This window comes from Choloepus didactylus, chromosome 6 (genome assembly GCF_015220235.1).
Source record: "Choloepus didactylus isolate mChoDid1 chromosome 6, mChoDid1.pri, whole genome shotgun sequence".
NCBI lineage: Eukaryota > Metazoa > Chordata > Mammalia > Pilosa > Megalonychidae > Choloepus > Choloepus didactylus.
This window is the reverse complement of record NC_051312.1, coordinates 71,301,539-71,317,169: the sequence shown is the minus strand read 5'-3', so window position 1 is coordinate 71,317,169 and position 15,631 is coordinate 71,301,539. Positions and strand designations below refer to the sequence as shown.

Genomic DNA, 15,631 nt, shown 5'->3' with positions numbered 1-15,631 from the left:
TAGGCTCTGAAGAAATCTCTCTGTTGTATGCAGAGATGGCTCATCAGGCCACATCATGGTCCAGGTGAAATATCCCTCAGAATTTCCTGCCTTCTGACCAACATCTCCATGTCCTAAATACTTTAATCACAGGAAAACATTACCTCCTATCTTATATTAGCACATGGACATTCAGAATTGTGTACTTCAGACTCTTGTGGGTTTGATTATTGTAAGTCAATCTTTACATGTACAATCAACTCCAGGCCACTGACCAGGCTTAGGGATAGGCCCATTCTGAAACATTCCCAAAATGATGCTCCTTAGAGAGGCCTCCTGTTACCAGTCAGCCAGCTCACTACTGACAACACCCAGCCTCATCATCACCTTCCAAGCTAAGGAAATGAGAGATGTCTTAGGTAAAAAGTCCAGGACAACATTACATTTTTTTCTACCAGGAAACCAATCCCCAAACAGATTGAAAATATCATGATAGACAGTGCTTTGGGAAATGTGAAGATTTGGGGCCCCCAAAATAGAGAAGTCCCATGTGCTTGATGCTGGGCTCCAATAATAATAGTTAATGTTTGAGTTCTTATATGTAAGTACTTTTGATACAGCAGTCCATTTCATCTTCATAATGGCACTTTGTGCAAATACTATCATCATCAGCCCTATTTTATAAGTAAGAGAAATAAGGTAGAGGGAGGTTAGATCATTTCCCAAAGGTCATACAGTAACTACTAGAGCTGGGATTTGAACCCAGGTCATCTGATTCAAGAATCAGGGGTCCCAATCACTACTCTAGCCTGACTCCGTGGCAGACTGGGTGACCATGGCAGTGTCTACAAAATTTCAGGACACATACCTTGGTAAGCCACAGAAAGTGATGCAGGACTCCCAACTGTACAGCATAGAATTTCTTGCCAATAGAAAGCTCATTATTCTAGACTAGTATTTTCCTTTTAAATAGAGAAGGGGCTTGTTAATGGACAAGGTTATGAAATCGATAAAAACTTTCACAAATTGAAAGAAGATGAAAGGGAGGTGAAAAATAGAACAGGGCTTAGTGAGGCCACTGCCCCAGGCTCCTGCCCCAAAAGCTCAGGGCATCTCCTCTGAGCAGCCTGGGAAGCCTCCTGGGCAAAAACTACAGGAAGACAAACAAGGTGGGGGAGAAAGGGGTTCTCATTCTACCCTGCTGCCTGGCTGAGTAAGCCACCCAGAGATGGAAAAAGCTGAGGGCTGGGGTCCTAATGGCTTTTGGTTTGACTCCCAATTCTTCACTTAAAAATTACTGGTCTGTTTGTGAGCTTTTATAGGGCTCCAGTAAACTAATCAAGACCCACGCTGAATGGGCAGGGCCACAGCTCCATGAAAATAATCTAATCAAATGTATTACCCACAGTTGGGTGGGTCGCATCTGGAAACAACCTAATACAAAGATTCCAACCTAATCAACACTAATATGTCTGCCCCCACAAGATTTCATTTAAGAACATGGCATTTTGGGGGGCATAATACATCCAAATCAGCACAACCTGCAATGGAATATTATTCAGCTATAAAAAGGAATGGAGTCCTAAAACATCCAATGACATGGATGAACCGTGAAGACATCATGCTGAATGAAATAACCCAGACTTAAAATGACACATATGGTATGATCTCACTGATTTGAACCAAATAGAATAAGCAGAATTAATGACCCATGATGGGAGTCCCAGACCTGGGCCCTTGCTAGCTGTGTGATCTTGAGTGTGGATGTGGCCTTTTGGGACCCAGTTTCCTCATCTGGGTTGCTGTGGAGAGGAAAGAGGAAACCATGGGATGACTCTGTACAATGTAGGTTGCTATGTAGGTGTGAGTTGTTGCTCCCTTAGGATGTGTTTTATAATTTAGTTAGCCATGACCTTAGAATCCAGAATATAGGTCACCAGGGGATGGGGTGGGGATAGGGAATGGGAAGTTAAGGCTTAAAATGTACAGGGTTCCTATTTGGAATGATGGAAATGTTTTGGTAATGGATGTTCGTGATGGTAGCACAACATTGTGAAGGTAATTAACAGTACTGAAATATACATCTGAAGTGGTTAAAAGGGAAAATATTAGGTTGTATATATGGTAACAGAATAAAATTAAAAAACAAAATCCATACTACATAGTGAACTCTAAGTTAAACCATGGAATATAGTTAATGATACAATTATAAAAATGTGTTATCATGGTAACAGATGTTCTACACCAGTGCAAAGTGTTAATAACAGAGTGGTATATGGGAATCCTGTTTTTTATGCATGATTGTTCTATAAACCTACAACTTCTCTAAAAAAGAAAAAAAATTAACACCTAAGCTCCTGTTCATAACCTAGCATAATAACATCTAACTCTTTACAAAAATAAGGACTTTTTTTAATTTCAAAAAGTTTCAGAGACTCCCTACATAATAACAGGTGCACCTTTAGGAGACAGTGTTTACAGATATACTTTTTAAAAGACTAAGAATTCAGTACTGCCTTTAATTACTCTTTTATTAATTAAAGCAGTAATATATTCTTAAAAAAATATTTATAAATATGTGAAAAATAATTTGGTCTACAATGTTTGAAATGCAAACTTAATTTCTTAACTACTAAGTCCCTAAGAAGTTCATGACCCACAAGGTAGGAATCACTGGTTTATGTTCTTTCTTAAAACAAAAACACCACAAAACTCTTCCTGATGCTTAGGTAGGCTTCCAGAAGTGGCCTTTTAATGGGGTAACCATTTGGTCAGTATCCAATCTTAGAGATTTCAGACGGCCAGAGCACTAGATTTTATTCTCTTTTTAGAGGCACTATAATGCATTTCAGACCATCCTCCTCCTCAAAATTCACTTACCACTTGTGCTGGTTTGGATGTATTATGTCCCCCAAAATAGCACGTTCTTTAATGAAATCTTGTGGGGAGCAGACATATTTGTTCTTGATTAGGTTGGAAACTTTGGACTGGTTGTTTCCATGGAGATGTGACCCACCCAACTGAAGGTTATAACCCTGACTGGATTATTTCCATGGAGGTGTGGCCCCACTCATTCAGTGTGGGTCTTAATTAAATCACTGGAGCCCTATAAGAGCTCAGAGAGAAGGAGTTCAGTGCTAGAGCCAAGAGAGACATTTCGGAGACAGCCACTGAAAGCAGACTTTTGCTGACACTTTGCTCCACAGAAGCTAAGAGAGGACAAAACAGCCCAAGAGCAACATTTTGAAGAATGTGCAGGACATGAGAGAGGAGCTGGAACACAACCTTGGATCAGCAGACACCAGCCACGTGCCTTCCCAGCTAACAGAGGTTTTCCAGACGCCATTGGCCTTCTTTCGGTGAAGGTATACTCATGTTGATGTCTTAATTTGGGCATTTTCATGGCAGTCAGACTGTAAATTTGTAACCAAATAAACCTCCTTTATAAAAGCCAAAAAAAAAAAAAATTACTGGTTAGTGATCTAACCTTGTTGAGTCAGTTTGTTCATAAATACATCCCTTAGATGGCTATATTATGGATATAATGTTCAAAGAACATGCTCAAAAGATGGTAGTTCCCTTCCCCAATCTTCTCTCGCCTACCTGTAAGAAGTAACTCAGAGGAAGGAGGGGGTTAAGAGATCATTTGCTGCTTGTCTGGAGCTGCATAAATGGGACTTCTCTGAGGAAGATTTCGTATCAGATACTTCTAGTTGGATGCTTGTCTTGTCCAAGGAAGGACTCCACATCAAACAAATCTCCTCCAGGCATATCAGGATGGGAAAGGGTAGGATTCCAACAAGTGGAACTGGCAGGAGCTGCGGTGCCCACCCTCACAGCACCTCACAGCAACCTCGGGCCTACCTCTCTCTCACTCAGGTGTGGCACGAGTCTCCCCAGGCACACATTGCCTAAGAGACCAGCTTTGCAGCAGGACTCAGGCAAGGCCCACACTGAGGTACTGTTAAGAGGATGGTGCTTCTTTTCCAAGCATGATTGTTTCCTTTGGGGTTGAAGGAGTCCCAAGAATGTAATACTCCTGGCTCCACCAGGGGAAGGCCTTACCTGACTAGCGAGTTCTGAGAAGTGTCAATGTGAGTGGCTCTGCCCTTCCATCTCCCCTTTCTCTTGTGAATGAGCTGCCTACAGGGAACACACATTTTGCTCAGCTCCTCCACTTCCAAGATTTAAAGGGGACTGCTTCCACCAAAGGGCACTGTGTAGGGCTGGGAGCAAAAGTCTGCTTGCTTAATGCAATATGAGAAAGACTACTTGCCTATCGAAATATATCACATTCTCCAATACCAGCTTTCTCAGTCATCAGGGTGATATTAGACTCTGAATTCTTAACAAGCCTTAAAACTGAAGTGAATGAAGGAAGTGTTATTTATTGGACCTTCCTTAAAGACCCCATCAGGTGTCCAGGACCAATCATCTAGCAAATAAACCTGCCATTCTCCTTGCAGCATTAATAGAGGTGAGACTAGGACCCAGAATTATGGATGGTTGGAGCCTCAAACTCAGTGCAGAAATCTCCTGGAAGGGGACAGGCAGAGGGTAGAAATAATAATAGCAAATGTTTACTAGGACCTAAGGACGGAAAATGGGCTAAGGGATTTTGTCATGCCAAGTGGGTACTATCATAATCTCCATTTTACAGGAGAGGAAACTGAGGCTCAGAGGTTAAGTGTAGCTCGGGGTTATACAGCTGGTCAGTGGTAGGGGCACATGGACACTCTAGGGCCTGCACTTCCCGCCAGGGCACTGCGCTACCTCTATCATGAGGCTCCATCTCCTCACTGTAATAATGAGGGAAGAGCTGGCCCACACTGAGCCCATCTCCTGACTCAGGGCCTAGTGCTCTTTTGATTTCACCATTATGAGCAAGGTCAAGATGTCTTTACATTGTCTTCTCCTTCTGATGAACCAGGAAACTTGGGCTCTCTGGAAACATCCCCCTGATTCTCCTGTTAGTGGCAGAGCTGCCTGTAGGCTCTGTGTGTCCCTCCCCAGGGCACTGCATTCCCTCTGCAGCCAGGCTGTGAGCAGTGTATGGTTTCGTCCCTCTCAATCTCTCCCACCAGCCTGCAGGTTACTAACTTTTTCTTGGTTTTTCTGAGATGATTCTGCTCTCCTCATACTCTGCACATACTGATATTCCTGCTCATAAAACCCCGATTCCCACCAAGGTAGCGCTTCCTAAACTTGAGTCACATGCACATCACCCTCACGATTTTTGCTGTGTCTGTGTGCCACCTATAATTTTATTTCCTTAAGAGTCTTTAATTTGACTAGCAATAGACTAGGAAGCCAGGGTTGAAATCCCAGCTCTGCCATTCACTAGCTTTGTGCTGTTGGGTAAGTTCCTTACCCTTGATTGCCTCAGCTTTCTCATCTATATAATGGGAATAGTAACAGTACCTAGCTCAGAGGCTTGCTGTAAGGACTAATGAGATACTGCAGACAAAGCATTAGAACAGGGCCTAACACACAGCGAACACGCAGTGTTAGTTGCTATTGTCATTCCATTTATTTAAAAGGGAAACTTTATATCCCCACCATAATGGAAAAATCAGTACCACTCACCACAGAGAATTATTGTAAAAATAAATGAAACAAAAATAGTTGTTAAATTCTAGCTATTGCCTGCCAGAGGCTCCATGCCCAAGGCCTGCAGTCATTTTGTTAAAAGGAGAGAAAAGCAAGTGTCAGAAAAATGTAACAGGAATACTAGGCTCAAACTAGGGTGACCAACTGTTCCTGGTTTGCCTGGGTTTGTTCTCTTTGCATCACTGAAAATCCTGAGGGGCTTCTCATTCTTGGGCAATCTGGGACCGTTGGTCACCCTACCTCAAACGGAGGCTTCTCCTCGATCAGAAGGACTGAAAATAACTTAAATGGGGTGATACGTTCTCACAATGGGATTTCATGTGTTTCAGGCTGTCAGTTTCCTAATTTAAATCATCTTGCAGAACAAGCCTACACCTTGGGAAACACCTCATAAGCCCACCTCTGAAAGCTGAGTTTCCAAAGGCCATAAACATATGGAAAAGCCATCCTGTATGTGCCTCCGCAAAACCACACTTGTAAATGCCTGAGAAGAGAGAAAGATTCAACTGCTGTAAGGCTATAAAATGATTCTCTATTATGCAGACACTGAAAAATCATGTTTTTTTTTTTTAAAGCAGTCTACAAAACCATATACGCAGTAAGATCGTAGTTTTATAAAATATAGAGAAATATAAAGACAGGCAAAAAACACACCATAATATTAACAGTAGGTATCTTTGAATGATGGGATTATGGAGGGATTTTTTATTTCTTCATATTTATCTCTGTATTTTCTTATTTATTCTATTTTTTATAGACTATAGAATTCTATATTTTTAAGAAGTTTTAACAAGGATCATACTTTACTTTTATTAACAGAAAAAATGAATAGAAATTATAAATTAAAAATTAGTAGGAAAAAAGTAACCAGAGCAGATCAAGTCCAACATCAGCAAACCATTGTTTACATCTGTGGCCAACTGGGAGAAAAGGTTTTCTAACAGACTGACTGATTGACTGACTGACAGATTGACAGGTTGACTGACTGACACCTGCTTACCTTCTCCCCTAGAGAAGGCCTTGCAAAGAAGGCAGGGATTGTCCAAAGTTATGGGCACATGGTGCCTCTGCTAAGGCTCTGTGTCTGAAAAGCCCATCCAGCAAGGTTGCCCTGGTCCACTCAGGCCCACAGGGAAACACAATATCCACTTTCCCTCTTTTCTTGATCTTCCCATCATTTGGACTGTGACACTCAAGTGTGGTCCATGGGACCTGGGTTACTAACTAATGGCAGGGTGCATCTAATGCAGTAAGTGTTAACTTTGGTGCAAGGAGGCCTGAGCTGAAATCCCCACTTACCACTTAACAGCTGTGTGCCCTTGAGCATGTTGCTTCACCTCTTTGAGAAGTAACATCCTCGTGTCAGATCAAATGAAATAAACTTGGCACAAATAACTCCCCAAGGGGCAGGGATAGAGTCTGGTCAGCAAACAGAATCCCTTTGCTGACTGCCAAGCCATAGAGAGGATGGCTGATGGGCAGCCCAGTGGCCCTTTGAGGCTACCCAGGAGAGGTGATGGGGAGGGGGTATGGGGAAGGGGGTGCAGTGTGCATAACTTGAGAACCATACCTTGCATCTTCTCAAGCCAGACTGAAAAAAAATCTGCTTCTCAGGCACATATGCATAATAAACCTGGAGCCCCCATTTAATCAGAACACACTTTATGAGTGTTATGTCCATTTATTCATCCAAAACCACAACTGATCCTAAGCATGTAGTACACTCCCAGCATCATGTTAGGTACAGGACAAACAGTGGGGAAAGAGATGGGGTCTCTGCCCTCACAGGGCTCAGTCTACACTCATGGTGGAGGCGTGGGGTGCATCCATCCCCCTTCATTATCAAGGCTTAGAGGAAAGAGGCAGGGATGTTTGGGAAGCTGAGGACCCTTTTTTGTGTAATTCCACCCACCAGACAAGAACCTCTCACAGCCACTCACAGAACCCCTCCCCACTGCACAACTACTAGTCGACTGGTCCCATGGAAATTCAGTTTCAAGGAGAAAGTGCTACACACCCCTACTGTCCTCATCCAAGGAACTACTTAAACCCCTGCTCTGTCACTTGGTGGCTGGGTGACTTTAGACAAGTTGTTTAGTGTCCCAGTGTCCACACCTGTAAAATTGGGGTAAAGATACATCCCTCACAGGATTGCTGTAAGGAGCACATGAAAGCATGCATGGAGAGCCTCAGATGCACAATGCCATCCCCACTGCCCTCCCAGAAATGGCACCAACTGGAGATCAGCACAGCATGGGGGTTAAGAGCAGAGCTTCCTGAGATGGACTGCCTGGGGTCAAACGTCTGCTCCACCTCACAGCTGCATGACCTCTCTGTATTTAAACATCCCAGCCTCAAGACCAGAGTGATGATAATAATCCCTGCTTTGTACGGTTGCGGGAGTGGTAAGTGAGCTACTGTATGTGAAGTGCTTAGAACAGTGTCCAATACATTTTAAGACCTATATAAGTTTTTTTCCAGAAAACATATTTAGAAGGATAATTGATCATGTTGTAGCAATTAGCGCAGAGTAATATCTCCCAGGTGATCTTAGAGGGTAAATGTGCAAGAAATTTCTCTTCCAATGAATGCCCCATTTACTACCATGCATAAAGGTACATCTGCTGTGAATGCAAACAGCCAACCCCAAGACAGACACCCACACACATACATATACACACACATACATCACTGAACCATGGGCCAAACAAACATGACAGATGTATTATCCATTAGGTCAAAAATCACAAGACACTATTCAAGGCAGGAGTGCACACTTAATCCTGCAGTTGTCAAGGGGCAGGAGCACTGAGTTAGAGTCATACAGACCTGGGTTCGAATCCTAGCTTTGCTTCTTCTTAGTGGTATGACCTTAGGCAGGTCACTCAACCACACAAAAGTGGGGGGTGGGGCAGTAGTCTGGTGGTATATAACTCTACCTGTCTCACCAACATGTCATAAAGATCAAGGAACTTCTTGTCTACCCTGGTAGAGGCAACATAATCCTTAGCAGGACTGACTCCCTAGTGTTACCCCAACATAACAGTCCTGGGAAGCTTCTTCCTTTTATCCTGCTGGAGACCCAGTTCAGGCAAGTCCTTGGGCTGCTTTACTTCCCCTGGCACCCCAATGAGCAGACTAAAGAGTGGTAAGAGAGCCATGGCTGCTGAGCTCTGGGAAGCTGGAGGACTGGCCAGGGGCCCCAGACCCCACACTGCAGTTTACTCAACTTCAGAGTCTTTCTGGGCTTTTACAATTGTTTACTAGACAGCAGGAAGCCAGGCAGCTGGTGCCTCTCTGTGGGATTCTACCGGCCTTTCCTTTGGAGAAAGCCAACCTGAGCGCAGCTCACTCTAGGAATAGCTGCGACACAGAGCCTCTAGAGGTGAGCAGGGCTTGGGGCACAGACTTGGGAGAAGCTGGAAACAGAAGCAGAGATGGGGACAGAGGTAATAGCAGGGGCTGTGACCAGGACACAGAACAGGCAGGACAGGGACAAAAACAGGGGCAGGGTCAAGGGATGGGCTGAGACAAGATTCAAAGGCAGGGGGTCAGATGGGAGCAGAGAGAGACATATGGAAGTACAAAGCAAGGCCGGGAGAGGGGTAGAGAGTGGTGGTGGGGAACTAGCCCTGCCTGGCAGGCTTGTATATTCGGAGGACCCCTCTATTCCCCAAAAGGCCCCAGAGAAAAACTGGGGCTAGGGATCTCCAGTCATAAGCCACATTTTTCATCCTGACCGGTGCATGCTTACCAACAGAAAGCAAAAGGAGCATACTTTAAATTAGAACTGATAAGATTCACTTCCTATCGAAAATTGAGAGCAGCTATAATAAAAATACTCCAATCTAAATACCACATAACGAAGTCAACTCCCCTGAAAAGATCAAGTTAGGCGCCCCCGTCCCAGTACCCTGTACCTTTAAGGAGGAGAAGGGTTCCCTCTGCTTCCCTGTTGAAGAGGCAAATTATTCTCAGATATAGCGGCTACTTACCTAAAACTGAGTTATTCCCCTTTCCTCCTCTGGCCAGCCTCTCTTCACTCTGGGGAGCTTTTACCATTTAAGGTCAATGTTACATCTGGCTCTGGAGCTCAGAGCAGAGAAGCCTCTGGCTGCCGTGCCTCGGCCACCCGCCTCCTCAGGAGAGGGGCTGGGACTTAGAGGCACAAGCTGCTCGGGGTGCCCCCTCTGGCCGGGCTCTGGGGTTAAAGGCTGGAGACCTCAGGGCTCAGGGCAGGCTGGACCTGCGAGGCAGCACTTCACCCTGGGCCCCTCCCATGGGTACCCACATGGCAGATGGCAGTGCCCATGGGCAGCTCATGCCCCTGGTACTGTCCCTGGCCAGGGGGGGACGAAGGAGATGCTGCAGATACGCCTCACAGTCTGGAGTCTCCAGCAAGCATGGGAGCCTGGAGAGGACTCTGGCCCAGAGCCAGAAGAATCTGGGAACATTTCCTGTCCCAGGGACCTGGTGATGGGAGCTGCTCCCACCTTAAACCCTTGGGATTACTGGAGAGAAGCGCCTGGGAGATTCAGCTAAATCCAGACCTGGCACTAGCCACAAGGGCTGAAACCCCTGGTTCTCCACTTAACAGCCCTTTGGTCTTAACATGGCAAAGCCTCAGTCTCCACATCTATGAAGTGGGAATAATAATGATAATACCCAACTCATAGGGTCATTGGGAGGATTAAATGAGATAGTGCCAGCATCTGCTAAATTCCAGATTAGCATGAATTTGCTTCCTGACCCTGACCAAACACAGCTGAGAAAGGGCAGCCTCCCTCGGGCTAGTCTACACTCTGCCAGTCCATACTTTCTCCTCACTGCCTCAGGTGCAGTGCCCACCTGCGGTCAAGATCATGGCTCTCCAGGCTCAGAGAAAGTCACATGGGGGCTCCAGTCTCCTTCTGGGGTTAGAAGCAGCACAGAACAGCCCTGGGAAGGGTTGCCTGATAAAATACAGGAGGCCTAGTTAAATTTGAATTACAGATATAGAATGCATAAATTTTTAGTATAAGTATGCCCCAAATGTTGCATGGGACACACTTGTACTGAAAAATTATTTGTACATAGTTTGTGTGTGTGTGTATACATATATATATATGTATGTATACACACACACACAAACCATTTATTGAGCACCTACTGTATTGCAAGCACTCTATTACATGCTTTACATAAAAGCATGTATGTATCTTCACAAGTGCCCTATGAAATTGAACTATTATTCTTTACTTTCAAAAAAGAAACTGAAGCTCGAAGAGATAGATGACTTGCCCGATGTTCCACAGTTAGTAAGTAGGGTGGTTAAAATGTGAATTTAGGTGTGTTTGGCTCTAAAGCTCTTTCTCCTATACCTCCCCTTCAGTCAGGAATTTTTAAGCAGGGGTTCACAGATGTCCTTGAGGGATCGCTGAGTCACCTGAAATTATGTGCAAAACACTGTGTGATCTGTGTTTTTCTTGGATAGAGGGCCATAGCTTTCACCAGACTCACAAAGGGGTCACCAAAATAATTGTTTTTAATCACTGCATTAACACAAGCATTTCATAAAACACATTGCTGGTGGGTGTGTAAAATGGAACAAGCTCTATAGAGGACAATTTAGCTCCATCAAGATTATGAAGCTCATACCTTTTAACTCAATTCCACTTCTAGGAATTTATTCTACAAACACATTCCCACACTTGAGAAATGACAAATGACCAAGATTATTCATTTTGCAGCACTGTTTGTAAAAGCAAAAGGGTGGAAACAACATAAATGTCCATCAATTGGGGGCCATAAAAGAGGATAGGGTGCAGCCATAACAAAAAATGAGGAAGTTCTTTGTATCCTGATATGAAAAGCCTGCAAGATATGTTGCAAAGTGGAAAAAGTAAGATAACAGAACACTGTCTACCAAACGCTGCCATTTGAGTGAAAAAATAAATATATATATATACAAATATATTCACATATACACACTCACAGACACATGTGTGTGTATACAATCACACCAAAATTAGCTCAAGAAATAACATTAACATATCAGCTATGAGGAGAAGAACTAAATGGCTGGGAGTAAGACCATCCATTATGCCTTATTTATACGCTTGAAAATTTGAACCATATGAATGAATCATGTGTTGACATTTTAAAACAATAATAAAACAAAAGCACTGCTGTGAGTTTGGATTTAATCAATTCATCTTCCAGCACCACCTCCTCTAAGTGTCAAAGGGTGTTGGCATGAGCCTGACAAAAGGTTTTTGTTTGAAAATTTATTTTGAAATAATTGCAGACTCATGGAAAGTTGCAAAAATGGTACAAAGACTCCCATATACCATTCACCCAGCTTCCACCAATTGTGATATATAGCTGACATACAATATCAAAAGCAGGAAATTCATGTTGGTATATTACTGTTAACCACTCTACAGATCTTATGCTAAAGATCATTTTTAAAATAAAACCTTCTCGTAGCTCATTCCTTCATTCATTTAAAAAACGCTTATTGAATGTTGGATGATGGGGACTTGTTAGCAATGCCTCAGACCCAGCCTCAGATCTGTCCCTGCCCTCATGGTGCATAGGCTAGTAAAGGTGACCTCATTACTCCAGCAGGAATGGTAGTGGGGAGGCCTGGGACCCAGCAATGCACAGTTACTCTAAAAAAGGAACTGTGTCCCTTTGCTGTCCTGGTCACTGAGCTTCACAGCTTGCCTGAAGAGTTCACTTTTAATCCTTAAAAGAGCATGAGCAATTACTTGGGCTATATTTATCTTCATTCCTGGAGCCACACAGGGATTTGGCCTCACTGTACCAAAATCTCCAGCTCATCACTCATTCCCATCAGAGACAGTCATGTGTCCTCAGTATGAAAGCAGTGGGCCAGCCGAGGCACACTGCCACACAGCTCGAGGAGGCTCTCCACAGGCCATTTGACCCAAGGCCAGGGGAAACGTCTAAAAGTCCCATGCAAAAAGCACATCCTGGGACAAAGGGAAGACAAGTGAGGGAAACAGCTTCCTGCCAAGAACACTGCCAGATCTGGGATTGATTGCTGGGATGACCTCACTGGAGTTTTGTCTTCCCTGCCCCTTTTAAATTCAGGAACTCTGTGATGTGCCAAGTACTTAGTAGGCCCTGGATGAGTAAGTGAACAGATAAATGACCAAATCAGCAGGAATTGCATCTGGACAATGATAATAGCTGTCATTTACTGAACATGGTACCAGGCATTGTGCCGTCCACTTTACCTATATGTCTCATTCAGTCCTCACCAAATCCATAAAATGTAGAGTTTCTCATCACCATGACAAAGAAGCAGAAACATAAGACTTGCAGAGGTCAAGAATATCACCAGTGTCTCACAGTTCACAAACCCAGATCTTTCTGATTCAAGAGTCTCTGGGTATCTGGTTCAAGATGGTACCAAGTGAGAACACATGCTATCTCCTCTCCCTCCTATGCTCCCATTAAAATGATATCAAAGGACTATTTAAAAAGGAATCAATCCTTAGCCACAATGTGAACAGGAGGGGACCATGAGTGAACACATTTCTGGAAGTTGGCAAGAGGATAGAGGAATGTGCCTAAAAAAGCAGGGAAAAGGAGGCCTCAGCCTAGTCCGAGAGGACACACAGAAAAAGGCTCTAGCCAAGAAGGGAACTCTTCTCCCTGATGCCCCTGAGAGCTCTGGACTTGAAAAGCCAGATATGACAAGGACAGAAATGAGATATGGAGCCAGACAGAGAGGGGATGAATAAAAGTCTATGGACAGAGTAGGGACAAATGAACAAAACCAAGTGACTTTTGAACACAGCATTTGGACTAGATGCCCTCAGGCTACAGTAAAAAAGAACTATAAACAAATTTGAATAGTTTTTTCATAGATATATGGGTTAGCAATTCTGAAAATATTTTCCGTACATTCTAAGAATGAGAAAATTAGTAAATGTCATGGATCACGAGAACCGAGTTTCTCACTGCCGAGGGAGGAAGTTACAAATATGGAAAGGGGGATGGGTAGAATAAACCATGTAGTGTTGCACTGAGATATCAAGTATTGGAGTGAACTAGGTAGATAGTAGATGATAGACTAGACAGACAGATAGATGTAGATATATGTGGGTATAGATATATGCAAACATATATATACACACACATATTTAGGTACATTCATACATGTACATATTTACATAAACATACACCAATGTTCTAGTTCTGTCCACTGAGAAGCCTGGAAGTAATGATGCCCTGGTAGTAACAAGCATACTTAATTTCCAGATCTTGGTTTATAAACACCATTTTCCAATAAATGCAACCAGAACTGCTTGGAGAAATAGATGATTCTAGGGCTGGGATGGGGAAAGTACAAGAAAGTAGAAGGTCAGACTGGATCACCTTATTGTGCCAGGAAGTGCTTCAAGAATAAAGAAAAGATGTCAAAAGGACATGGAAGCCACTTAAGGGCTACCATTGGCCAAATATGAGATAATATGAGCATCAAAATTAATATAATAGTAAAAGATTATAACCCATTGGATAAAATAAGAATCCATGAGTCCATGATAACATAAACAAATGGAGAAGGGAATGCTGCTTTTTACAGTACAATGCTGACCAATAAATGTAAAAGAATGATGGAATTAGAAAATCACCTATTAATCATCCTATTAATAGTTGATTCAGGCAAAAATCATCAGTGAATGCTAAATTCATGGTTGAAAGTTTAAGGAGGAAGAGGATATTTACATAGTCTCAAAATATCTCCCCACAAGATAATTATTAATTACAAAAGAAGGAAATGTTAACTTTACAGTGGAGAAACCTGACAGACATCACCATAGCAGAATGAATAAAGTTAAATAAAGTAAAGGGACAAATTGACAGCATGTAACTTCTGATAGTATGCAATGAGAATACAGCATCATTTCTGTGATGTTCCTGCCAAAGATGCAATATCCGAATCTGATTATGAGGGAAAAGGCAAATACAAATCCAAAAAAAAACAGACCCATACTCTTCAAAAATGTCAATGTCATTAAAGATAAACAAAGACCAAGGAGCTGTTCCAAATATAAGAAGACTTAAGTGACATGACAATTGAATACAACAAATGATTGGGGATTTTCTTTTGCTCTAAAAGACACTGGCAATATCCAAATACAAAGCAAATGTACCAAAATGTCAACAACTGGGGGATCTGGGCTAAGGTACAGTAATTCTTTGTACTCTTCTTGCAAATTTTCTGTTAAGTCTGACATTATGGCAAAAAAATAAATAAATAAAAGGAAGAGGTTGGAGTTTCTCAGGCAAATTTCAATATAGTCACTTAAAAAAAAAAAAACTGCGGATAAAAAAAGACAATCTCTCCTCTCCTCTCGTTCTCTCCTCTAACCCACCTTGCAGAAAGTCAGTTGGCAATAGGTATTTGATCTCACAACCAAAAACAACAAAAACAATAGCAACAGAGCACTTTTCTCTAAGGAAACAGAATAAACTGGGATAAATTAGAATAGCTACTATGGGAGCTAATATTATCTCCAAATAAAATCCTCTGCATTCTGAAATTGAGGAGAGAGGGGACAAAATAGAGTCTGGCTGAAAGCACACCCTCATTCTCTAAAGCAGAGGTTCTTAGCATTGGCTATATATTAGAATCACTTGGAGGAGGTTTTAAATCTATCACTGCCCAGACCCCACTCCTAGATATTCTGTCTTAGTTGGTCTGGGTCGGGACCCCAGGCATTAGCTATTTGCCAAAACTTCCCAGGTGATTCCAGTGTTCAGGACTGGGAACCACCGCTCTAAAGCACTGGTCCTCAAATGGTTGAACATTGGAATCACCTAGGGAGGTTCTGAAACCACTTTTGCCTGGGTCCCACTTCTAGAACTCCTGATTTAGTTGGTATGGATTATGGCCCAAGCATTGAGATTTTTTAAATTTCCCTGAAAGGGAATTCTAATACAGCAAAGTTTTAAAACCTCAGCAAATCTAGTCAGTAAACCAGCCCCCAATTCTTAGCCCACTCAGAGCTAACAATCGATTTCT

General features: G+C 42.8%; 1 protein-coding gene across 4 annotated transcripts in view; it reads right to left on the bottom strand.

The window, feature by feature from the left end:
• The window catches only part of IRAG1 (inositol 1,4,5-triphosphate receptor associated 1), a 137,925-nt gene extending 128,239 nt beyond the window's left edge, over positions 1–9,686 (bottom strand). For 3 of the 4 annotated variants that reach the window (XM_037840052.1, XM_037840054.1, XM_037840053.1), the window contains exon 1: positions 9,585–9,686. In XM_037840052.1, coding sequence (XP_037695980.1) covers positions 9,585–9,651 — 67 coding nt within the window. In that variant the 5' untranslated portion in view covers positions 9,652–9,686. Of the gene's footprint in view, positions 1–9,509; positions 9,550–9,584 lie in introns of those variants that run through there. The other variant, XM_037840055.1, reaches the window with a different exon arrangement.
• Between the last annotated feature and the right edge of the window lie 5,945 nt (positions 9,687–15,631).